Source organism: Mytilus edulis, chromosome 1 (genome assembly GCF_963676685.1).
Source record: "Mytilus edulis chromosome 1, xbMytEdul2.2, whole genome shotgun sequence".
Taxonomy (NCBI): domain Eukaryota; kingdom Metazoa; phylum Mollusca; class Bivalvia; order Mytilida; family Mytilidae; genus Mytilus; species Mytilus edulis.
This window is the reverse complement of record NC_092344.1, coordinates 374892-402126: the sequence shown is the minus strand read 5'-3', so window position 1 is coordinate 402126 and position 27235 is coordinate 374892. Positions and strand designations below refer to the sequence as shown.

At 33.7% G+C, this 27235-nt stretch overlaps 1 protein-coding gene across 2 annotated transcripts in view; it reads right to left on the bottom strand.

Annotated features, from left to right (window-relative positions):
• Positions 1-1699: 1699 nt before the first annotated feature.
• Positions 1700-27235, bottom strand: part of LOC139520870 (mRNA-decapping enzyme 1B-like) — a 75600-nt gene continuing 50064 nt past the window's right edge. For both annotated transcript variants that reach the window (XM_071313883.1, XM_071313894.1), the window contains 6 exons: positions 15793-15904; positions 15110-15263; positions 13343-13847; positions 9097-9217; positions 8485-8609; positions 1700-8182 (listed from right to left, as the gene is read on the bottom strand). In XM_071313883.1, the coding sequence (XP_071169984.1) occupies positions 8111-8182; positions 8485-8609; positions 9097-9217; positions 13343-13847; positions 15110-15263; positions 15793-15904 (1089 nt within the window). In that variant the 3' untranslated portion in view covers positions 1700-8110. The remainder of the gene's footprint in view (positions 8183-8484; positions 8610-9096; positions 9218-13342; positions 13848-15109; positions 15264-15792; positions 15905-27235) is intronic.

Below are 27235 nucleotides of genomic sequence, written 5' to 3'. Positions count from 1 at the left end.
GAAAATTTTATAATTTATTGATATGGCTAGTCATAACTTGTACAACATAAAATAAAATATGTAAATTAAAATATTTTAAATGTTTTTGCAGGTTGCTTCAGGATTTAAATTATTTTTACATTTTCTTTTAAAATTGAGTGTAAAGTATTTTTTGTGTCCTCTTCCCATTATTTATTGACATTTACTTATAACAAAAACCAATAATACAACATAATGTTAGTAAACCTACTATAACAAACAAATGTATAAAAAATAAAAACAAAAATAAACAATCTCTTGTATGTTCGAGATCTTGTTTTCACCAGGTGTTGTCCAATAGTCCTGAACTTATGACAATGCTTATCCATAATTCACAAATTATCTTATTTAAGTAAACATTATAATTATCAAAGTCCTCTTGTACCATACAGCAGCTTTTATTTCAAAACCTTCAATATCATGACTTCATTACATTTCTCAGTAAAATAATGTCACTGGCACTAACTCTTTAACATTGATGGTAAAGTTACAGCACTATTTTTCTTAATAGCCATAAATGATAATACTTTATAGATCTAGTATTAACATATTTACTTCTTTCACCTTTATGTCTTCCCAGTTATAAAAGTGGCACAGCCAAAATGTAATGCCCATATCTATTTTTCAAATTTATAAAATTTTATCTTTTTGAAATATGTATAATTTTTTGCATCAATAGGAATTTCAATTAGAAACTTTCAAGAAAGTTAACAAAGAACTGCATTATCAACCTCTTTGAAATTAATGAATAGACATATTCGTCTAAAATATTGCCAACATCAGCAAATTAGGCTGGTTTATAGAATCAACCGGGAGGTTCTTTAGGCAAACAAAATAATAAATTATTGGTTGCTCAACATAGTTGCAGTGCAAAAAGCTATAGCGTGATTTAACAAACAAAAACAAATTCCCATTATATTGTAATCTTTCATGTAATTTTAAGTTTCAAATTTAGTCAACTATTAAAGACAAAATTTATTTGTATTCAAAATATTTTTCCTGCCCTTTATTTTAAGAATAACACAGTTGGAAATACATAAAAACAATTCTGTTTTCTCTTTAAAAAGGTACAATTCTAATCACATATTCACAACTATATCAAGTCTCCAACATAAACTTAAAATCTGAAGTTTGATTTTCAGATTTTCTTCCTATAGAATGAAATTAGTGTGCCGATCTAAAAGCACCCTTTTTTTCTAATCAAAATATAATAGATTTAACTAATTTCTTGCCATATATCACCAATTAAGAGATAACTGTATTGTATTTTAAGCTCCGACGGCATCAATTGGGGATTTGATGGTCGCAAATTAAGTTTACTGGCGACGCGTTAGCGGAGACAGTAAACGGGTATTATCGACCATCAAATCCTCAATTGATGCCGTCGGAGCTTAAAATACAATATTGTTATCTCCATTCTAATGAAACTGACAGAAAATAACGTTAAAACATGTATTTAAAATCTGTCATATGCCGTCTGCGCATGCGTGTACGTCCCATAGCATCAATTGTCAATTGATGCCATGTAAGAAAGTGACGTTATCCAATCAAAATGAACGTTACAAACGTTGTTGCATTAGAATTCACCATTAATGTTTTTTTCAGAAACAAATGCACACCTCATGGGATTTAAATTTCATTATTACTTCCTGGATCTTCTTTTCATTTCAACTTTCTGGAACAGTTCTTTTTCTTTTTTTGTTTATCATTTACTCTTTAAGAGGGCTGTTTTAGCCTGTGTGTACTGAACACACATGTGAAGCTTAACTCCACAACAAGATCTTATTAGCATGATAAGAATCATAACAAAAAATGACCAAACTGCTTTCAAAATAATTAAATAAGTTATAAAACTGTTGTTTCAATCAGTTACATATATTTACAAATAATACATGTAGTTGTTCTGAAAATAGAAATATCATTATGCAGTTCCTAACATGTTTTAAGTTTTTTATTACCAAACTTAATAAGTATCCTTTATTCAGTGAAACTGCTCTTTATCTAATGTATTTACCCTTAACAAATATAGAATCAACTTAAACATTTTCAATCCCTATCCACATAAGATGATTTTCTTTTAATCTTTGTTCATTTTCACTTGAATTGCTAGGAACAAGAAATAAGAATACAGATAATGAGATAAACAAATATTTAAGTTCTCTTTAGACTGTAAACCAAACAAACAATTGCCTTATTTACTGAAATTCACAAAAACAATTAACAAAGATTTAAACACAATTCTGTTCATGATTTGAGGACCATTTCATTATTAGTCATTAATTATCAAAAGCAGTCTGGTCATATAAACATAAATTATTAAAAACAACATACATATAACAACTTTCATAAGCAGCAACTTTCAATAACCATCAATATAGTAACCTCCCTATGAGGATTATTTTTGGTTTTTAATTTTTGTAGAACCTACTTCAGATTTATTTGTATGACTATCAATTAATCTCTAAAAATAAAAGTAAATGGGAGATTTAACCACACTTAGGAGACAAAATGTTAAAGGGAGATTTTTTGAAAAGTAAGAAATGTTGCTATATATGTAAGTTGTCATTGTATGAATGAGTATGCCATGTTTCTTTTCTCTCATTGAAATATTTCAATTTAAGCCTGGAATCTCTTTATTTAGCATATAGATTTAATCTTAAAATATTTTAATACTTTAAAATAAGTTAAAAGAAACATATCATCTCTTACAAACACTGTACATTAAACACGATGAATATAAAACTGAATGGTGGTAAATCTTACAAACTATATATAGTCTCTGGTGTAATGTAAAAAATAATGTGAAATAACTTATGTCAATAATTTGATACAAACATTTTTCCTTAATCTTCTATATCCTTTTTTCACAGTTTAATAAAGCTGGAAGCAACTCCAAATGTTTGATGTACAGTGTTTAAATATATAAAATTGAGCACCATTGATATGGCTACTATCAAAAGGTATATTGCATTGTTATAGATTGCACTATACCGGGGCAATAACAAAAACATTGAAATGAATGGATAGAAAACAAAGGTAGACAATTTAACACATTTCATATTTAATAACTGTCTGACCTCAAACAATAGTATTGATCTTGACACTTGGTCTTTGTCATAAGACAACGTTCAGTTTCTTCCTTTGTAATAGGCATTATGCTTATAATTTGATTAAATTAATAAACAATTTGCATATAATTTGTTATGTTTATACATTGTCTGTTTAATAACTTGTTAACCTGCTTGTGTTCTTAACAAACATTTCAAGATCTTAACACTTTAAAGAATATTAAAAAAATAATTGTATCAGATCACATGACCATTTGGTAAAAATGGTTTTCTTCAAACATTCAAATTACTGTTATTAATATTTTTGACCAATGACAATTCTGTCCTTGAATACATTCAAATAAATTGGTTAGTCTATTTGAGGGGTATAATTTGTCACTTGTCTGAATGTTATTTACACAGTGTCCAATAGATCTGTCAAACCTCATTCAATGTCATCTTAGAATAATCATCAATTGATACAATGTAGGAGTTTGTGGTCATTAAGATAGTTAGTTATAATTTATAAATTCTTACAGACTTTAAATATTTCTCTTACAACCTAAATTGAAGATATCAAACTCCTATATTGCAAGTTATTTCATCAAAATAGCTGTTTCAAACTTATCTGCAATCTTACATTTAGTAGAGGGGTATCTATAAGGCAAACTGACCACAAAGAATAATCAGTTATTTCTGTAACAAAAGTTTGTTCCCCACAAGTTTATGACTGTTCTGCAGGTAGGTTTGAAAATCTATAAGTAACAACATAATGTATTAACAGTAGTCCCTCCCTAGGTACATGGAGAAATATAAAGAAAAAGTTTGTGTGCAAGATGTAGTTAGAGAGGGACTTCTGCACTGCAATCATTCATCCAAAAAAAATCCACTCAACAAGACACTTACACACATCATTCAACTCAACAAGAAACTTATACACATTATTTCACTAAACAAGACACTTACACACATTATTTCACTAAATAAGACACTTATACACATTATTTTACTCAACAAGACACTTACACACATTATTTCACTCAACAAGACACTAACACACATTATTTCACTCAACAAGACACTTACACACATTATTTCACTCAACAAGACACTTACACACATTATTTCACTAAACAAGACACTTACACACATCATTCAACTCAACAAGAAACTTATACACATTATTTCACTCAACAAGACACTTACACACATTATTTCACTAAACAGCTCCATGTTTTCTGCCTCTTCTAAGCTCTATGTAAATATGCAGAGGCAGATTTATAGAGGGTCCCCCTTTTCTGGGAAAAAAAATTGGTTGATTAGATAGGGAATCACTGAGGCATGACCAGGGGTCCCCTATAAGGCAGTCACATGGGCCCCCACTTATGAAAATATATGCATCTGCCACTGATATTTATTACAATTAATACCCTACAAATCTTGTCAAATCATCTCTGCCCTTGCATCACTCCAATGTCAGAATTCCTTAAAACAATGAATTGGTTACACTGTCCAAATTTCTTAGCTGACAAATTGAGGAAGTATCGAGTAAATCACTGACTTATGTCATATTACTCAGATACAATGTAAAGCTGCCATCACTATCACATACAGTGAAACCCAGTTTGTCAAAAACATTTGAAAGATTTTGATTGGACAAGACAGAAGGACAAACTTGTTCAAAATGTGTATGATGTTGTATTTATCATAGTAACCAATATCTGGTACACACAGGGATATTGGATATGGTTTACACAAACATGAACTAGAAAGGTCACTGTACAAATCTAGTATCACCATTTACACTAAATAATCTAATGAAGTTTTTTTTTATATTTAGGGAGGCAATTTCCAGTTTTTGAAAACTGTTGCTTTTGAAAACTGTTGCTTTTGAAAACTACAAATTAAAATGGTCTTGTTATTTAAACACTATAAAAGAAATAAGGCCACAAGCCAGTTATTATCAATAATGAAAAGGAAATTCAAATGTATGATTTTCCTTGCATATATAAACTGTCAATACACAGACAAAACTATTGATATTACACATAACTTTAAACACAAACTTATACACATTCAACCATGCATGATAACCACAAATCAATATATATAAAGCATCATAATATACACAAATCAACATTTATGAAGAATACATAACTGAAAACACTATTGAATATCCAAAATGTAATGTGATTTGTGTAATTTACATTTTCCCTTCATCATTTCTGTAAATGACAACAAAGTAATAGATATATGTATCTGTATGTTATTGTCTATTCTTGACTGTCACCACCTTTTATAACACTAGCATTTAATGCCTTTTAAAAAATACACTAAATAATTTATGATAAAAAGTAAAATACACACATCTCTATGTTGACATACACACTTATCATATATGTATGTGTATGTAATGATTGAAATGTTATACAGAGATCTAGGAAATGACAACAATCAAATTATTGTTTAGAAAAAAGCATATCACTAATAATCCCTTCAGTGAACCCCTATACTTCATCATGTCTAACTTTAACTTTGTACATCACAAATATATATATGTACAAACTGGCTTCCTGCATAACAGAATATGTGGTATTCAAACAATGTAAGTTAATTCTTAGTATATTTTTAACTCTGTTTGTGACTGAATTTATATGAAAATGAAAATTTTGTGACGTGAGAATGTTATCAATGATGTCAATTATTGTTCGAACTCTAATCTCTAAACTGACACAAAAATACAGGGGCTATTTTCATAAAAAAAAACTTAATACTATACCATTTTTTTCATTAGATTTTTTGTGAAAATAGTTTTAAACCTTTTACCTTATATTCAGATTCAATAAAAAAAATAACAAAACATTTGTTGTGTTAATAAGCTTGGTCACAGTAAAAACAAAATGCTTAAGTATTAGCTAATGAATAAACAGGTCAAAGTCATACATGGAAAGGATTATCTATATTAGTAAATTTGAAATGCAGTCAACCAGAAATAATTTTACAAGTCAACATTATTCAAAAACTGATACAATATGAAAATAAGAAGATGTGGAATGATTGCCAATGAGACAATTCACCACCAGAGACAAAATGATATAGAGATTAGCAATAGTAGGTCTTGGTTCAACCTTTAACAACTAGCAAAACCCATACAGTTGAATATACTTTCTTAATAAGTTTTGCATTCATTAAATGGTTATGACCTTTGTCCAAAAATAAATCTTCCTTTCCTAACCTCACACATTTATTCTCAAGGAATAACGCTTAATAAAAATACTTAAATTGTATGAATAGCACAAGCAGGTACAGTTCATAGGACACTGTTTAATACCATAATACAAATATAACACCAAATGCCAAAATAGACCCAAGATTTTATTGCACTTGAGAAAAGAGTAATTTGATTGATTAGTTAATTGGTAATTAGCCCAACTTTTAATATTATTGTGCTATTTCCGGCAGTCAGTTTTTATTGATGTAGAAAGCCAGAGTGCATGGTGAAAACCACAACCTTTTAAAGCAAAATTTGACACAATCACTTATGTTTAAACATTCTTGCCAATAAAGTAATATTCACTTGTTACCTATCACAAAATAATAATAGAATATAGTGATAGGTTATATTTACAATGATTCTTAGAATTATACAAATTTGGCATTAAGCATTGACTAGTTTAAATGAAAAAATGTTCAAACATATGCAAATAGTTTATAGCATTTTCATTACTATTGTAGTATATGAAACACTGCAGATACACTTAGAACGCACAATGAATTTATTCTCAAAATATGACTTTTGATGGTAAATTAGGATATGTAGGCCACTTTGATCATGATTATAACATATAAGAGAAATGAACTCTCCTTATCATTGTACCTAAGGGAGATAATTTGATGCTTTCCGTAACAGAAAATTTTTGTTGTTATCTCCCTTATTTAATCAGATTTACATTTTTCAGACTTGTGAAACAAATTATCTATTTTTACAATCATGAAAGCTGAGCTTCCAATTCAGTAATAGTTCTTAGGACTCAAAAAATGACTGATGGTAAGTTATACTTCTGTGAAGCAGGAGGCATGAAAGACAACTAAAATGTAAATGACAAATACAAGTGTTTCATTACTACATATATAGAACCTAGGAGTACAATCAATGACTTCTCAAGGCCTGATCTTCTATGGTATCACATATGTAATGTAACAATCTATCAAACTATCAAAGGACCACAACCATATCATTCAGTTATATAAGTGGCCAATATATATTTTTCATATCTAAGGCATGTAAAACAAAAGCAAATTACACAGCTATTAAACCATCTCTAACACAAAAATAATCAATTAAATTTTGGCAAAATACCTTTAGTTCAAAACTATTTTAACTATATCATGTATATTTGTGGAGCAAATTTCTTCTTACACTGTAATCACATGAATTACAGCTGTTGATAATTCTTTGTATCAAGAGATATTGCACTCGAGCCATAATTTTACAGGAGTAAGCTAAAAATAGAATATTACATGGCAACTTATACACAAGGTATTTAATCTAAATAAAACATGTTCTAAAAGATATGTAAAAAGATTTGTGAAATGTATCACATACAATAATTTGTCACAATGCTGTAGCATTGTAAGTTATAACAATGTCATATCTATTTTTAGTCAACATTGCTATTCTTAAGAGATCTTCATAATATGCTTTTATACTTAGCATCAAACATTTCTTACAATTTTTTCACATGACAAATAATATGTTTACCATCATATACTAACAATTGTATTTATAACAAAATATCATAAGATATCACATTGAAACACAAATAACATATTATGTCTAATACTGATTTGTAATTATTGCTAGAACAATACAAATACCAGCATATTTTCTGTTACAACTGAGATTGTACATTGAATGATTTCACAACAATCAGATAAAACAACTGACTCAGCATTTTTCTTCAATGATTTTTCTCTCATGGTCTGTTGATTTTTTTTCGCTTGATCTTCCTGAAGGGGTAAACCAGTCAAGCATGAAGCTTGTGTTACGATTTGGACAGCTCTTTCAGACTGCTTAAATATGCTTCATGTAATGTATTTATGAAACTAGGATCTGTCTGAAATATATAAAACAATAACTGATGTAACAAAGCCAGAGTTATTCAACATCAAAATAAAAGTCTTAGAATAATGAAAATCTTACAAAAGTTTAATCAAAGTGACGATATTTTCTATATATAACTGCAATGGAAAAGTGAAAATAATCAAAATTGAGGTAAGCTTAATGTCTTTATTTGTATTTTATACAATTTCCATATTTTCTCTCACAAATACAGTTCTCAGAAATGACATGAAATGGGTAAGAAGACTTTTCAAGGGTATTTCAAGGCCATACCTTTATTTTATATGTACTATTTACCTTCATGAGATATACAATTGACTGTTGTAATTGTTCTTTAGTTAAAGCTGCAACAGGAAGTAGACTAGTGCTGCCCTCTGCCGATGAACCTGAATCATTACTTCTATTCAGTTTTCCTTGATCATCTGTTATAATGAAAGTATAGAAATTGAAAATCCGAAAATGTTACATATATATTGCATGGACAACAGTTTAAACACTTAAATTACAATTAGTTGACCAGGTGAAAAAAAGTTTTAATCTTTCACACAAGATGATCTGAAATGTGACATGCAAAATAACTTTTATGTGAGAATTTACTATAGATATTATGATGAAGTTAAAAAAATGGAACCACCTGCTAAAAGGAATAGTCCTAAATTTGGCCATGATAAAATTGTGTCTTATTCATCATTTGTGGCTTCAATGTATTCCTGTTTCTAGCCACATAATTTAATAGAACAAGCATTCTGAACAAAACCATCAGACCGGAACAAAATTCCAACTTGATCTGTAATTTGTCATGGTAAAACAATTCACCAAATATCAATCAATATCTTCAAGCCTGAACAAAAAATATGTGAAAACTGATTTGCGGGATTGACGAATGGAAAGATGAATTACTAGACATACCTGATAATGTTGATGATGGAGATTTTTGTGAACCTCTGACAAACGCCATTGGTGATAATAAGACATCCGAGTTCAGTGAGGCGGCTGCTGCTGTTAGCTGCTTTGTTGATGGAACACTGCCCTGTTAATATACGTATAAAACTTATAAGGTATATTTTTTACTCTGTATATTATAGCAAGTCTTAAGAAATCAATGCAAATTTTATTACATGACAAATGTAAAATGAACCTAAGGTTAAAGCCATATAACAACTGGCTGACTTGGTGGCTGGAGCATGAATATAAGGTTAAAGCCATATAACAACTGGCTGACTTGATGGCTGGAGCATGATTAAGGTTAAATCCATATAACAACTGGCTGACTTGATGGCTGGAGCATGAACATAAGGTTAAAGCCATATAACAACTGGCTGACTTGATAGCTGTAGCATGAACATAAGGTTAAAACCATATAACAACTGGCTGACTTGATAGCTGTAGCATGAACATAAGGTTAAAGCCATATAACAACTGGCTGACTTGATGGCTGGAGCATGAACATAAGGTTAAATCCATAAAACAACTGGCTGACTTGATGGCTGGAGCATGAACATAAGGTTAAAGCCATATAACAACTGGCTGACTTGATGGCTGGAGCATGAACATAAGGTTAAAGCCATATAACAACTGGCTGACTTGATGGCTGGAGCATGAACATAAGGTTAAAGCCATATAACAACTGGCTGACTTGATGGCTGGAGCATGAACATGAGGTTAAAGCCATACAACAACTGGCTGACTTGATGGCTGGAGCATGAACATAAGGTTAAAGCCATATAACAACTGGCTGACTTGATGGCTGGATCATGAATATAAGGTTAAAGCCATATAACAACTGGCTGACTTGATGGCTGGAGCATGAACATAAGGTTAAAGCCATACAACAACTGGCTGACTTGATGGCTGGAGCATGATTATGGCATATGAAGACAAACTCTAGATGGATTAGCCTCTAAAAACTAATTCATCCATGTCCAATTTGTTGAAGGGTTCAAATTACCTTCTGAAAATACATACATTACAAATTTTTTTTCTAATTTCAGTTACTAGTTTTATAAAGAAATTATTTTACAGTCTCTCATAATTTCCTAATAGAATGGTACTTGTAATTTATATTTGTATATTGTCTGTTTTATAATGTGTATATACTCTATATGTACTGTATGTTTATGTATTGCAAGTAGTGAAACTATAATGAAATACTGAATCTGAATCTACTATGATCTAGAACTGAGTTATTAACCTTAACCTTATTGTCCTTATGATGACCATCGATATATTTTGTTCTAATCAAAAGTAATTTGATAGTCTTCAGTTATCAAAAAATTTTGCTATAAAACTTTTCTTCAAAAATATCAATCAACTCTTACTACATGTGAATTAACTTTAGAGATATTGATTTCAAACACTATATAATTTCCTTTTTAAATAAGACCATATATCTAAATTTAGCAGCTATTTAAAATTTTAAAATTTTCTAAAAAATATCAACAAATTCATCCTATAAAAAGATTTTGTTGCTAGGTGTAAAACCTTTAAATTAACCAGGTGCTCCGCAGGGTGCAGCTTTATACGAACACAGAGGTCGAAACCCTGAACAGTTGGGGCAAGTATGGACACAACATTCAAGCTTGATACAGCTCTGCATTTGGATTGTGATCTAATTTTTGACATAAGATGAGTTTCTGACACAAAACAAATGTCAAGATCTTACAACTCTATTGTGCAAGTAAAGATTTCTACTTCCAACTTTTCAAAAATTTGGGGGAAAAAATTGAAAACTACTACCACCCCCCTCTTTTTTGCAATTAGTCCTAAACCTGACATTTCTTTATACATAATTTACAAGTAGTGTAAATCTGAACATACCTAACATTGTATGTTAAATGTTTTTGAGTTACCTCCCTTACACTGCTTTTAAATTGTTTTAATTGTCCATTGACCAAAAACCTAATTTTCCCCCTTTTTTGCCCCTTATTCCAAAACATTTTGAGCCATAACCCCCAAAAGTCAATACTAACCATCCCTTCATAGTATGGAAACTTGTGGTATAATTTCAGAGAGATTCATACATGTAAACACAAGTTATTGTTTGAAAACTACAAAAATGCTTATTTTGGGCCCCCTTTTTGGCCCCTAATTCCTAAACCTTTGAGACCATAACCCCCAAAATCAATTCAAACCTTTGACCTGTGGTATTAAACATTGTGGTACAATTTAAGAGCAATTGAAATACTATTACACAAGTTAATATCCAGAAAGTAGAAAAATACTTGTTTTGGGCCTCTTTTGGGCCCCTTATTCAAAAACGGTTGGGACCATCATCCCCAAAATCAATCCCAACCTTCCTTTTGAGGTAGTGAACCTTTTAATAAAATTTCATAGAGATCCTTTCAATTAAACTAAAGTTATGGCTGGAAACCAAATGTGTCTTCAGACGACAACGCAGACGATGACAACATCACCATTATACGAACGCAAAATTTTTGCGGTCGTATATAAACAGATTATTTATAGAAATTATGATGCATCACAGACCCTCTATCAAAAACATCTTTATTATTTAACTTTACTTTATAAAACAAATTCCTTGAAACATCTGTGTTATTGTTAATACTGTTCAAATATTACATTTGAATCAATATTCTTTTGATGTCAATAATATATGTAATTTACAGACGAGTTATATAATTACAAGTACACAAACACTTTTAATAGTTATGTAATAACCACTAGATCACACAAAACAGGCTTTCTCTCAAAAGACCAGAAAGATATGTAACAATTACTAAATCATAAGAAACAGGTTTCCACTCAAATGACAAGAAAAGTGAAATAAAAATAAAATAAAGATCATTACATAGTAGTTATGTTTCTTTGATCTTGAGTATCTTTTAAATTGATAAGTTCTTAGAAATATTAGATATATATACAGAATAATAGCATTTTTGCTTTTGATACTTACATTATCAGCAAGAATAGCAAGCGAACGTGCAAGGTAGGCCTCATATTCAAGCAAATGAAGTCAGTATCAAAAAAATTAAAATGAAATGTAAATAAACAGCTGCGCCATGAGCGCATGATACGCCCAACGTCTTGTGAGGAAGTTTTATGCAATAATCATAAATAGTTTCTGAGAAAGTTTTAAGCAATAACCATATATTGTTTTTGAGATACGGCAGGACATGTGAAACCCCCAACCCTGTTTTTTTTTACAAAAAACTAAATATCACTAAAATAAAATTTTGAATCAAAACCAAAAAGTATACAGATCTTTAGATTAATATAACAAAGAAGTGTGTAAAGTTTTAAGCAATAATCATAAATTGTTTTTGAGATACAACACAACATGTAAATAAAAACCTCCCCCTTTTTTACAAAATACTCAATAACTCAAAAATGAAATTTTGAATCATCACCAAAAAGTATACAGATCTTTAGATTAATATAACAAAGACATGTGTAAATTTTTAAGCAATAATCATAAATCGTTTTTGAGATATGGTGCGACATGTAAAAAAAACCCTCCCTCTTTTTTACAAAATACTCAATAACTCAAAAATAAAATTTTGAATCATCACCAAAAAGTATACAGATCTTTAGATTAATATAACAAAGACATGTGTAAAGTTTTAAGCAATAATCATAAATCGTTTTTGAGATATGGTGCGACATGTAAAAAAAACCCTCCCTCTTTTTTACAAAATACTCAATAACTCAAAAATAAAATTTTGAATCATCACCAAAAAGTTTACAGATATTAAGATTAATATAACTAACAAGTGTTTAAAGTTTTAAGCCATAATCAAGAATCGTTTTTGAGATACGGTGCGACATGTGGAAAAAACACACCCTTGTTTTAGTTACAAAGTGCCGTAACTCAAAAAGTTTTAATCTTATTTTCACCAAAAAGTATACAGATCATTTGACCATCATAAGAAACAACTATGTTAAGTTTTATAAATTTGGATAAGTCGTTCTCAAGTTACGGTGCGACATGTTTACGCCGGACAGACAGACGGACAGACAACGGACATTTGTATACCATAATACGTCCCGTCAAAATTTTGACGGCCGTATAAAAATGCTGGTCGGAAATTCACACTTGCAATGAAAAATTCAAAAGCTGAACCTACAAAAATGTGTGTAATTTTCAACTCAGCATACTTCAAAACATACATGGATTTATCTTCAAAGGGTTTATTACCTTTTCAGAACTTGATGAAGATGACTTTTCTAATGCTGCAGGAGTTAACAATTCTGCACTACCTACTCTCCCATTTCCTTGCAGACTACCCTGTAATTGTCTATTAGCACTTATATTTTCTGCTGGGGATGCCCTTCTCAAATTATTATCACTTAGTCTATTTATAGTAACAGCATCACCAAATCTTTCTGTCAAATCTTGCGTTACATTTTTTGTTCCAAATTGACAACTTGAGTCAGATAAAGAAAACTTTGCAGGTTCACCACTAAAGTCACTTTCTCCTTGAGACAAGTCTGATTTTGATTTAGAAAGAATTGTATATGAGCCTCCATTTGGTAATGATGAAGTAGGCGTTGTGTCCGTGAGAGATATTCCCCCCCTATGCTGTCGTTCTATATCCTCCACCATTGATCCTGAAGACATAATGTGTCTCAATAATGCTGGGACATTCTGTGTGTCCTGTCCTTCTGTAGCCATCTTAGGTGTGTCGGTCACTGACAGAGATCTGAAATACATAAACAGAGATCTGAAATACAAAAAACATCTGAAGTGTGTCTGTCACTGACAGAGATCTGAAATACACAAACATCTGAAGTGTGTCTGTTACTGACAGAGGTCTGAAATACACAAACATCTTAGGTGTGTCTGTCACTGACAGAGGTCTGAAATACAAAAACATCTTAGGTGTGTCTGTCACAGACAGAGATCTGAATTACATAGCTTTCAAGTCAATCTGGTTGCTTAAAAGAACACTTTACAGCTGAATTTCAAAAAGACATAAATCTTATGAAAAATATTATCACTCATTTTGAATAGAAGTGAGATATGGTATCAAATATTAATCTTTCATATTCATTTCATTGAAAGAATAATATAAATAATATGCGAAAAATAATTTTAAATTTTACTCTTGACTGTGTCTTACAGATGCCTTGCATTTCCTCATTATTGCTCTTTGCTGAGGTATCAGTAAATTAAGATAGCACCAGGTATCAGTAAATTAAGATAGCACCAGGCATCAGTAAATTAAGATAGCACCAGGCATCAGTAAATTAAGATAGCACCAGGCATCAGTAAATTAAGATAGCACCAGGTATCAGTAAATTAAGATAGCACCAGGCATCAGTAAATTAAGATAGCACCAGGCATCAGTAAATTAAGATAGCACCAGGCATCAGTAAATTAAGATAGCACCAGGCATCAGTAAATTAAGATAGCACCGGAATCAGTAAATTAAGATAGCACCAGGCATCAGTAAATTAAGATAGCACCAGGCATCAGTAAATTAAGATAGCACCAGGCATCAGTAAATTAAGATAGCACCAGGTATCAGTAAATTAAGATAGCACCAGGCATCAGTAAATTAAGATAGCACCAGGTATCAGTAAATTAAGATAGCACCAGGCATCAGTAAATTAAGATAGCACCAGGTATCAGTAAATTAAGATAGCACCAGACTGTTGGTTTTTCTCTCTTTCTATTGTTTTACATTTTGTTATTGTCAGGCCATTTATTGCTAACTGCGCAGTACTGGTTTTGCTCATTCTGAAAGCCATGCAATGTTTTGCTCATTCTGAAAGCCATGCAATGTTTTGCTCATTTTAAAGGTCACGTAATGTGTTGTTGTTGTTTTGAAGGCTATGCAATGGGTTTTAGTTGTTTTGAAGGCTATGCAATGGGTTTTAGTTGTTTTGTGTATTGTTTTTTTGGTCTACTGTTGATAGAATTGGTGACCAGACCTCATTTCTTTATTTCTATACTAAATACCTATGAAATGTTGGTGGAGGTTTGCTTGTTTCCACCACTGAAGTCTGACTTCTGATTCTCTGATCCTGGTTCTGTTGCATGCTAGCATTCCTAAACAAAGTTTCTAACGTCAAAGGCCCAGAGGATGGTCTAGCATTCTGTGTATTATCTACGTCTAAAATTACAAAGTGGAAATTATCAAGTTGGGTCTAAAAATCAGCTTTAATCAAAAGACACCTTTAGTGCCCAAGGTAAATATCTATAACTTGCAGGCAAACACAGAATGCTCAATTAAGACATCTGAAAATTACTGATTGAATAGCAAGATACCACTGTAAAAATTAGGCTTATACATGTTGACACAGATACTAAACTTATTGGTAAACTACTAAACTTGTTTCATGCCTGCAATTGCAGCTGTCAGTGTACTGTTGATTTAAAAGTGAGTTCATTTATCAGTAAAATACAGAATTTAAAAAAAAAACTTTTTATGTAAGTGTTCTTTCTGTGTCTTAAAGTTTAGCTTGCGTCAGAGTTTAATAACAATCCATAAAGGTTAACAAATTTATCATGTCAGAATGTGTTTATGTAAGAATTGAACTAACCTGAATCCTCTTTTCCTGCTTTAACAGGTCTGGGCCATATGAGATCTGAGGATTTAGTGACTGGTATTTAATATGTAGGTTACATTTGCAAGAACTTACCTGAATCCTCCTTTCCTGCTTTAACAGGTCTAGGCCGTATGAGATCTGAGGATTTGGTAGCCGAAGCATTAGGATTATCTATGAAAGGCTTAGGATCAGGTTTCTTCTTGGACTGAAAGAAGAAGAGAAAGCTAAAATTTATTTCATGATAAACACATTCACCAAACAATATAATTATAACATTATTATTAAGTTACTTATATTTGAAAGATGGATCTAATAGACACATTATAGACATTTCTGATTTTAATGTACATTACACTAGAGGCTTAGAGCAATGAGCTGTCACTTCAATGCTAGCTAGGGTTGCATGATTTTGTTGCATAGAATATTAGGATGAAAAAAATTCAAAAACTTCTGCACAATTTGCGTTAATTTGTTTGATGTCTAATAAGCTCTGTTTTTGATGGGGTTTGTGTTGCTCAGACTTAGTTTTGTGTACTGTTGTTTGATGTCTAATAAGCTCTGTTTTTGATGGGGTTTGTGTTGCTCAGCCTTAGTTTTGTGTACTGTTGTTTGATGTCTAATAAGCTCTGTTTTTGATGGGGTTTGTGTTGCTCAGCCTTGGTTTTGTGTACTGTTGTTTGATGTCTAATAAGCTCTGTTTAAGATGGGGTTTGTGTTGCTCAGCCTTAGTTTTGTGTACTGTTGTTTGATGTCTAATAAGCTCTGTTTTTGATGGGGTTTGTGTTGCTCAGCCTTAGTTTTGTGTACTGTTGTTTGATGTCTAATAAGCTCTGTTTTTGATGGAGTTTGTGTTGCTCAGCCTTAGTTTTGTGTACTGTTGTTTGATGTCTAATGAGCTCTGTTTTTGATGGAGTTTGTGTTGCTCAGCCTTAGTTTTGTGTACTGTTGTTTGATGTCTAATGAGCTCTGTTTTTGATGGAGTTTGTGTTGCTCAGCCTTAGTTTTGTGTACTGTTGTTTGATGTCTAATAAGCTCTGTTTTTGATGGGGTTTGTGTTGCTCAGCCTTAGTTTTGTGTACTGTTGTTTGATGTCTAATAAGCTGTTTTTGATGGGGTTTGTGTTGCTCAGCCTTAGTTTTGTGTACTGTTGTTTGATGTCTAATAAGCTCTGTTTTTGATGGAGTTTGTGTTGCTCAGCCTTAGTTTTGTGTACTGTTGTTTGATGTCTAATGAGCTCTGTTTTTGATGGAGTTTGTGTTGCTCAGCCTTGGTTTTGTGTACTGTTGTTTGATGTCTAATAAGCTCTGTTTTTGATGGAGTTTGTGTTGCTCAGCCTTAGTTTTGTGTATTGTTGTTTGATGTCTAATAAGCTCTGTTTTTGATGAAGTGTGTGTTGCTCAGCCTTAGTTTTGTGTACTGTTGTTTGATGTCTAATAAGCTCTGTTTTTGATTGGGTTTGTGTTGCTCAGCCTTAGTTTTGTGTACTGTTGTTTGATGTCTAATAAGCTCTGTTTTTGATTGGGTTTGTGTTGCTCAGCCTTAGTTTTATGTACTGTTGTTTGATGTCTAATAAGCTCTGTTTTTGATGGGGTTTGTGTTGCTCAGCCTTAGTTTTGTGTACTGTTGTTTGATGTCTAATAAGCTCTGTTTTTGATGGGGTTTGTGTTGCTCAGCCTTAGTTTTGTGTACTGTTGTTTGATGTCTAATAAGCTCTGTTTTTGATGGGGTTTGTGTTGCTCAGCCTTAGTTTTGTGTACTGTTGTTTGATGTCTAATACGCTCTGTTTTTGATGGAGTTTGTGTTGCTCAGCCTTAGTTTTGTGTACTGTTGTTTGATGTCTAATAAGCTCTGTTTAAGATGGGGTTTGTGTTGCTCAGCCTTAGTTTTGTGTACTGTTGTTTGATGTCTAATAAGCTCTGTTTTTGATGGGGTTTGTGTTGCTCAGCCTTAGTTTTGTGTACTGTTGTTTGATGTCTAATAAGCTCTGTTTTTGATTGGGTTTGTGTTGCTCAGCCTTAGTTTTGTGTACTGTTGTTTGATGTCTAATAAGCTCTGTTTTTGATGGGGTTTGTGTTGCTCAGCCTTGGTTTTGTGTACTGTTGTTTGATGTCTAATAAGCTCTGTTTTTGATGGGGTTTGTGTTGCTCAGCCTTGGTTTTGTGTACTGTTGTTTGATGTCTAATAAGCTCTGTTTTTGATTGGGTTTGTGTTGCTCAGCCTTAGTTTTGTGTACTGTTGTTTGATGTCTAATAAGCTCTGTTTTTGATGGGGTTTGTGTTGCTCAGCCTTAGTTTTGTGTACTGTTGTTTGATGTCTAATAAGCTCTGTTTTTGATGGGGTTTGTGTTGCTCAGCCTTAGTTTTGTGTACTGTTGTTTGATGTCTAATAAGCTCTGTTTTTGATGGGGTTTGTGTTGCTCAGCCTTGGTTTTGTGTACTGTTGTTTGATGTCTAATAAGCTCTGTTTTTGATGGGGTTTGTGTTGCTCAGCCTTAGTTTTGTGTACTGTTGTTTGATGTCTAATAAGCTCTGTTTTTGATGGGGTTTGTGTTGCTCAGCCTTAGTTTTGTGTACTGTTGTTTGATGTCTAATAAGCTCTGTTTTTGATTGGGTTTGTGTTGCTCAGCCTTAGTTTTGTGTACTGTTGTTTGATGTCTAATAAGCTCTGTTTTTGATTGGGTTTGTGTTGCTCAGCCTTAGTTTTGTGTACTGTTGTTTGATGTCTAATAAGCTCTGTTTTTGATGGGGTTTGTGTTGCTCAGCCTTAGTTTTGTGTACTGTTGTTTGATGTCTAATAAGCTCTGTTTTTGATGGAGTTTGTGTTGCTCAGCCTTAGTTTTGTGTACTGTTGTTTGATGTCTAATAAGCTCTGTTTTTGATGGGGTTTGTGTTGCTCAGCCTTAGTTTTGTGTACTGTTGTTTGATGTCTAATAAGCTCTGTTTTTGATGGGGTTTGTGTTGCTCAGCCTTAGTTTTGTGTACTGTTGTTTGATGTCTAATAAGCTCTGTTTTTGATGGGGTTTGTGTTGCTCAGCCTTAGTTTTGTGTACTGTTGTTTGATGTCTAATAAGCTCTGTTTTTGATGGAGTTTGTGTTGCTCAGCCTTAGTTTTGTGTACTGTTGTTTGATGTCTAATAAGCTCTGTTTTTGATGGGGTTTGTGTTGCTCAGCCTTAGTTTTGTGTACTGTTGTTTGATGTCTAATAAGCTCTGTTTTTGATTGGGGTTTGTGTTGCTCAGCCTTAGTTTTGTGTACTGTTGTTTGATGTCTAATAAGCTCTGTTTTTGATTGGGTTTGTGTTGCTCAGCCTAAGTTTTGTGTACTGTTGTTTGATGTCTAATAAGCTCTGTTTTTGATGGGGTTTGTGTTGCTCAGCCTTAGTTTTGTGTACTGTTGTTTGATGTCTAATAAGCTCTGTTTAAGATGGGGTTTGTGTTGCTCAGCCTTAGTTTTGTGTATTGTTGTTTGATGTCTAATAAGCTCTGTTTTTGATGGGGTTTGTGTTGCTCAGCCTTAGTTTTGTGTACTGTTGTTTGATGTCTAATAAGCTCTGTTTTTGATGGGGTTTGTGTTGCTCAGCCTTAGTTTTGTGTATTGTTGTTTGATGTCTAATAAGCTCTGTTTTTGATGGGGTTTGTGTTGCTCAGCCTTGGTTTTGTGTACTGTTGTTTGATGTCTAATGAGCTCTGTTTTTGATGAAGTGTGTGTTGCTCAGCCTTAGTTTTATGTACTGTTGTTTGATGTCTAATAAGCTCTGTTTTTGATGGGGTTTGTGTTGCTCAGCCTTAGTTTTGTGTACTGTTGTTTGATGTCTAATAAGCTCTGTTTAAGATGGGGTTTGTGTTGCTCAGCCTTAGTTTTGTGTACTGTTGTTTGATGTCTAATAAGCTCTGTTTTTGATTGGGTTTGTGTTGCTCAGCCTTAGTTTTGTGTACTGTTGTTTGATGTCTAATAAGCTCTGTTTTTGATGGGGTTTGTGTTGCTCAGCCTTAGTTTTGTGTATTGTTGTTTGATGTCTAATAAGCTCTGTTTTTGATGGGGTTTGTGTTGCTCAGCCTTGGTTTTGTGTACTGTTGTTTGATGTCTAATGAGCTCTGTTTTTGATGGAGTTTGTGTTGCTCAGCCTTAGTTTTGTGTACTGTTGTTTGATGTCTAATAAGCTCTGTTTTTGATGGAGTTTGTGTTGCTCAGCCTTAGTTTTGTGTACTGTTGTTTGATGTCTAATAAGCTCTGTTTAAGATGGGGTTTGTGTTGCTCAGCCTTAGTTTTGTGTACTGTTGTTTGATGTCTAATAAGCTCTGTTTTTGATGGAGTTTGTGTTGCTCAGCCTTAGTTTTGTGTACTGTTGTTTGATGTCTAATAAGCTCTGTTTTTGATGGGGTTTGTGTTGCTCAGCCTTGGTTTTGTGTACTGTTGTTTGATGTCTAATAAGCTCTGTTTTTGATGGGGTTTGTGTTGCTCAGCCTTAGTTTTGTGTACTGTTGTTTGATGTCTAATAAGCTCTGTTTAAGATGGGGTTTGTGTTGCTCAGCCTTAGTTTTGTGTACTGTTGTTTGATGTCTAATAAGCTCTGTTTTTGATGAGGTTTGTGTTGCTCAGCCTTAGTTTTGTGTACTGTTGTTTGATGTCTAATAAGCTCTGTTTTTGATTGGGTTTGTGTTGCTCAGTCTTAGTTTTGTGTACTGTTGTTTGATGTCTAATAAGCTCTGTTTTTGATGGGGTTTGTGTTGCTCAGCCTTAGTTTTGTGTACTGTTGTTTGATGTCTAATAAGCTCTGTTTAAGATGGGGTTTGTGTTGCTCAGCCTTAGTTTTGTGTACTGTTGTTTGATGTCTAATAAGCTCTGTTTTTGATGAGGTTTGTGTTGCTCAGCCTTAGTTTTGTGTACTGTTGTTTGATGTCTAATAAGCTCTGTTTTTGATTGGGTTTGTGTTGCTCAGCCTTAGTTTTGTGTACTGTTGTTTGATGTCTAATAAGCTCTGTTTAAGATGGGGTTTGTGTTGCTCAGCCTTAGTTTTGTGTACTGTTGTTTGATGTCTAATAAGCTCTGTTTTTGATGAGGTTTGTGTTGCTCAGCCTTAGTTTTGTGTACTGTTGTTTGATGTCTAATAAGCTCTGTTTAAGATGGGGTTTGTGTTGCTCAGCCTTAGTTTTGTGTACTGTTGTTTGATGTCTAATAAGCTCTGTTTTTGATGAGGTTTGTGTTGCTCAGCCTTAGTTTTGTGTACTGTTGTTTGATGTCTAATAAGCTCTGTTTTTGATTGGGTTTGTGTTGCTCAGTCTTAGTTTTGTGTACTGTTGTTTGATGTCTAATAAGCTCTGTTTTTGATGGGGTTTGTGTTGCTCAGCCTTAGTTTTGTGTACTGTTGTTTGATGTCTAATAAGCTCTGTTTTTGATTGGGTTTGTGTTGCTCAGCCTTAGTTTTGTGTACTGTTGTTTGATGTCTAATAAGCTCTGTTTTTGATGGGGTTTGTGTTGCTCAGCCTTAGTTTTGTGTACTGTTGTTTGATGTCTAATAAGCTCTGTTTTTGATGAGGTTTGTGTTGCTCAGCCTTAGTTTTGTGTACTGTTGTTTGATGTCTAATAAGCTCTGTTTTTGATTGGGTTTGTGTTGCTCAGCCTTAGTTTTGTGTACTGTTGTTTGATGTCTAATAAGCTCTGTTTTTGATGGGGTTTGTGTTGCTCAGCCTTAGTTTTGTGTACTGTTGTTTGATGTCTAATAAGCTCTGTTTTTGATGGGGTTTGTGTTGCTCAGCCTTGGTTTTGTGTACTGTTGTTTGATGTCTAATGAGCTCTGTTTTTGATGGAGTTTGTGTTGCTCAGCCTTAGTTTTGTGTACTGCTGTTTGATGTCTAATAAGCTCTGTTTTTGATGGCGTTTGTGTTGCTCAGCCTTAGTTTTGTGTACTGTTGTTTGATGTCTAATAAGCTCTGTTTAAGATGGGGTTTGTGTTGCTCAGCCTTAGTTTTATGTACTGTTGTTTGATGTCTAATAAGCTCTGTTTTTGATGGGGTTTGTGTTGCTCAGCCTTAGTTTTGTGTACTGTTGTTTGATGTCTAATAAGCTCTGTTTAAGATGGGGTTTGTGTTGCTCAGCCTTAGTTTTATGTACTGTTGTTTGATGTCTAATAAGCTCTGTTTTTGATGGGGTTTGTGTTGCTCAGCCTTAGTTTTGTGTACTGTTGTTTGATGTCTAATAAGCTCTGTTTTTGATGGGGTTTGTGTTGCTAAGCCTTAGTTTTGTGTACTGTTGTTTGATGTCTAATAAGCTCTGTTTTTGATGGGGTTTGTGTTGCTCAGCCTTAGTTTTGTGTACTGTTGTTTGATGTCTAATAAGCTCTGTTTTTGATAGGGTTTGTGTTGCTCAGCCTTAGTTTTGTGTACTGTTGTTTGATGTCTAATAAGCTCTGTTTTTGATGGGGTTTGTGTTGCTCAGCCTTAGTTTTGTGTACTGTTGTTTGATGTCTAATAAGCTCTGTTTTTGATGGGGTTTGTGTTGCTCAGCCTTAGTTTTGTGTACTGTTGTTTGATGTCTAATAAGCTCTGTTCTTGATGGGGTTTGTGTTGCTCAGCCTTAGTTTTGTGTACTGTTGTTTGATGTCTAATAAGCTCTGTTTTTGATGAGGTTTGTGTTGCTCAGCCTTAGTTTTGTGTACTGTTGTTTGATGTCTAATAAGCTCTGTTTAAGATGGGGTTTGTGTTGCTCAGCCTTAGTTTTGTGTACTGTTGTTTGATGTCTAATAAGCTCTGTTTTTGATGAGGTTTGTGTTGCTCAGCCTTAGTTTTGTGTACTGTTGTTTGATGTCTAATAAGCTCTGTTTTTGATTGGGTTTGTGTTGCTCAGCCTTAGTTTTGTGTACTGTTGTTTGATGTCTAATAAGCTCTGTTTTTGATGGGGTTTGTGTTGCTCAGCCTTAGTTTTGTGTACTGTTGTTTGATGTCTAATAAGCTCTGTTTTTGATGGGGTTTGTGTTGCTCAGCCTTGGTTTTGTGTACTGTTGTTTGATGTCTAATGAGCTCTGTTTTTGATGGAGTTTGTGTTGCTCAGCCTTAGTTTTGTGTACTGCTGTTTGATGTCTAATAAGCTCTGTTTTTGATGGCGTTTGTGTTGCTCAGCCTTAGTTTTGTGTACTGTTGTTTGATGTCTAATAAGCTCTGTTTAAGATGGGGTTTGTGTTGCTCAGCCTTAGTTTTATGTACTGTTGTTTGATGTCTAATAAGCTCTGTTTTTGATGGGGTTTGTGTTGCTCAGCCTTAGTTTTGTGTACTGTTGTTTGATGTCTAATAAGCTCTGTTTAAGATGGGGTTTGTGTTGCTCAGCCTTAGTTTTATGTACTGTTGTTTGATGTCTAATAAGCTCTGTTTTTGATGGGGTTTGTGTTGCTCAGCCTTAGTTTTGTGTACTGTTGTTTGATGTCTAATAAGCTCTGTTTTTGATGGGGTTTGTGTTGCTAAGCCTTAGTTTTGTGTACTGTTGTTTGATGTCTAATAAGCTCTGTTTTTGATGGGGTTTGTGTTGCTCAGCCTTAGTTTTGTGTACTGTTGTTTGATGTCTAATAAGCTCTGTTTTTGATAGGGTTTGTGTTGCTCAGCCTTAGTTTTGTGTACTGTTGTTTGATGTCTAATAAGCTCTGTTTTTGATGGGGTTTGTGTTGCTCAGCCTTAGTTTTGTGTACTGTTGTTTGATGTCTAATAAGCTCTGTTTTTGATGGGGTTTGTGTTGCTCAGCCTTAGTTTTGTGTACTGTTGTTTGATGTCTAATAAGCTCTGTTCTTGATGGGGTTTGTGTTGCTCAGCCTTAGTTTTGTGTACTGTTGTTTGATGTCTACTAAGCTCTGTTTAAGATGGGGTTTGTGTTGCTCAGCCTTAGTTTTGTGTACTGTTGTTTGATGTCTAATAAGCTCTGTTTTTGATTGGGTTTGTGTTGCTCAGCCTTAGTTTTGTGTACTGTTGTTTGATGTCTAATAAGCTCTGTTTTTGATGGGGTTTGTGTTGCTCAGCCTTAGTTTTGTGTACTGTTGTTTGATGTCTAATAAGCTCTGTTTTTGATGGGGTTTGTGTTGCTCAGCCTTAGTTTTGTGTACTGTTGTTTGATGTCTAATAAGCTCTGTTTTTGATGGGGTTTGTGTTGCTCAGCCTTAGTTTTGTGTACTGTTGTTTGATGTCTAATAAGCTCTGTTTTTGATGGGGTTTGTGTTGCTCAGCCTTAGTTTTGTGTACTGTTGTTTGATGTCTAATAAGCTCTGTTTTTGATTGGGTTTGTGTTGCTCAGCCTTAGTTTTGTGTACTGTTGTTTGATGTCTAATAAGCTCTGTTTTTGATTGGGTTTGTGTTGCTCAGCCTTAGTTTTGTGTACTGTTGTTTGATGTCTAATAAGCTCTGTTTTTGATGGGGTTTGTGTTGCTCAGCCTTAGTTTTGTGTACTGTTGTTTGATGTCTAATAAGCTCTGTTTTTGATGGGGTTTGTGTTGCTCAGCCTTAGTTTTGTGTACTGTTGTTTGATGTCTAATAAGCTCTGTTTTTGATGGGGTTTGTGTTGCTCAGCCTTGGTTTTGTGTACTGTTGTTTGATGTCTAATAAGCTCTGTTTTTGATGGGGTTTGTGTTGCTCAGCCCTAGTTTTGTGTACTGTTGTTTGATGTCTAATAAGCTCTGTTTTTGATTGGGTTTGTGTTGCTCAGCCTTAGTTTTGTGTACTGTTGTTTGATGTCTAATAAGCTCTGTTTTTGATGGGGTTTGTGTTGCTCAGCCCTAGTTTTGTGTACTGTTGTTTGATGTCTAATAAGCTCTGTTTTTGATGGAGTTTGTGTTGCTCAGCCTTAGTTTTGTGTACTGTTGTTTGATGTCTAATAAGCTCTGTTTTTGATGGGGTTTGTGTTGCTCAGCCCTAGTTTTGTGTACTGTTGTTTGATGTCTAATAAGCTCTGTTTTTGATGGAGTTTGTGTTGCTCAGCCTTAGTTTTGTGTACTGTTGTTTGATGTCTAATAAGCTCTGTTTTTGATGGGGTTTGTGTTGCTCAGCCTTAGTTTTGTGTACTGTTGTTTGATGTCTAATAAGCTTTGTTTTTGATGGGGTTTGTGTTGCTCAGCCTTAGTTTTGTGTACTGTTGTTTGATGTCTAATAAGCTCTGTTTAAGATGGGGTTTGTGTTGCTCAGCCTTAGTTTTGTGTACTGTTGTTTGATGTCTAATAAGCTCTGTTTTTGATGGAGTTTGTGTTGCTCAGCCTTAGTTTTGTGTACTGTTGTGTGATGTCTAATAAGCTCTGTTTAAGATGGGGTTTGTGTTGCTCAGCCTTAGTTTTGTGTACTGTTGTTTGATGTCTAATAAGCTCTGTTTTTGATGGAGTTTGTGTTGCTCAGCCTTAGTTTTGTGTACTGTTGTTTGATGTCTAATATGCTCTGTTTTTGATTGGGTTTGTGTTGCTCAGCCTTAGTTTTGTGTACTGTTGTTTGATGTCTAATAAGCTCTGTTTTTGATGGGGTTTGTGTTGCTCAGCCTTGGTTTTGTGTACTGTTGTTTGATGTCTAATAAGCTCTGTTTTTGATTGGGTTTGTGTTGCTCAGCCTTAGTTTTGTGTACTGTTGTTTGATGTCTAATAAGCTCTGTTTTTGATGGGGTTTGTGTTGCTCAGCCTTGGTTTTGTGTACTGTTGTTTGATGTCTAATAAGCTCTGTTTTTGATGGGGTTTGTGTTGCTCAGCCTTAGTTTTGTGTACTGTTGTTTGATGTCTAATAAGCTCTGTTTTTGATGGAGTTTGTGTTGCTCAGCCTTAGTTTTGTGTACTGTTGTTTGATGTCTAATAAGCTCTGTTTTTGATGGGGTTTCTGTTGCTCAGCCTTAGTTTTGTGTACTGTTGTTTGATGTCTAATAAGCTCTGTTTTTGATGGGGTTTGTGTTGCTCAGCCTTAGTTTTGTGTACTGTTGTTTGATGTCTAATAAGCTCTGTTTTTGATGGGGTTTGTGTTGCTCAGCCTTAGTTTTGTGTACTGTTGTTTGATGTCTAATAAGCTCTGTTTTTGATGGGGTTTGTGTTGCTAAGCCTTAGTTTTGTGTACTGTTGTTTGATGTCTAATAAGCTCTGTTTTTGATGGGGTTTGTGTTGCTCAGCCTTAGTTTTGTGTACTGTTGTTTGATGTCTAATAAGCTCTGTTTTTGATGGGGTTTGTGTTGCTCAGCCTTAGTTTTGTGTACTGTTGTTTGATGTCTAATAAGCTCTGTTTTTGATTGGGTTTGTGTTGCTCAGCCTTAGTTTTGTGTACTGTTGTTTGATGTCTAATAAGCTCTGTTTTTGATGGGGTTTGTGTTGCTCAGCCTTAGTTTTGTGTACTGTTGTTTGATGTCTAATAAGCTCTGGTTTTGATGGGGTTTGTGTTGCTAAGCCTTAGTTTTGTGTACTGTTGTTTGATGTCTAATAAGCTCTGTTTTTGATGGGGTTTGTGTTGCTCAGCCTTAGTTTTGTGTACTGTTGTTTGATGTCTAATACGCTCTGTTTTTGATGGGGTTTGTGTTGCTCAGCCTTAGTTTTGTGTACTGTTGTTTGATGTCTAATACGCTCTGTTTTTGATGGGGTTTGTGTTGCTCAGCCTTAGTTTTGTGTACTGTTGTTTGATGTCTAATAAGCTCTGTTTTTGATGGGGTTTGTGTTGCTCAGCCTTAGTTTTGTGTACTGTTGTTTGATGTCTAATAAGCTCTGTTTTTGATGGGGTTTGTGTTGCTCAGCCTTAGTTTTGTGTACTGTTGTTTGATGTCTAATAAGCTCTGTTTTTGATGGGGTTTGTGTTGCTAAGCCTTAGTTTTGTGTACTGTTGTTTGATGTCTAATAAGCTCTGTTTTTGATTGGGTTTGTGTTGCTCAGCCTTAGTTTTGTGTACTGTTGTTTGATGTCTAATAAGCTCTGTTTTTGATGGGGTTTGTGTTGCTCAGCCTTAGTTTTGTGTACTGTTGTTTGATGTCTAATAAGCTCTGTTTTTGATGGGGTTTGTGTTGCTAAGCCTTAGTTTTGTGTACTGTTGTTTGATGTCTAATAAGCTCTGTTTTTGATTGGGTTTGTGTTGCTCAGCCTTAGTTTTGTGTACTGTTGTTTGATGTCTAATAAGCTCTGTTTTTGATGGGGTTTGTGTTGCTCAGCCTTAGTTTTGTGTACTGTTGTTTGATGTCTAATAAGCTCTGTTTTTGATTGGGTTTGTGTTGCTCAGCCTTAGTTTTGTGTACTGTTGTTTGATGTCTAATAAGCTCTGTTTTTGATGGGGTTTGTGTTGCTCAGCCTTAGTTTTGTGTACTGTTGTTTGATGTCTAATAAGCTCTGTTTTTGATGGGGTTTGTGTTGCTAAGCCTTAGTTTTGTGTACTGTTGTTTGATGTCTAATAAGCTCTGTTTTTGATTGGGTTTGTGTTGCTCAGCCTTAGTTTTGTGTACTGTTGTTTGATGTCTAATAAGCTCTGTTTAAGATGGGGTTTGTGTTGCTCAGCCTTAGTTTTGTGTACTGTTGTTTGATGTCTAATAAGCTCTGTTTTTGATGGGGTTTGTGTTGCTCAGCC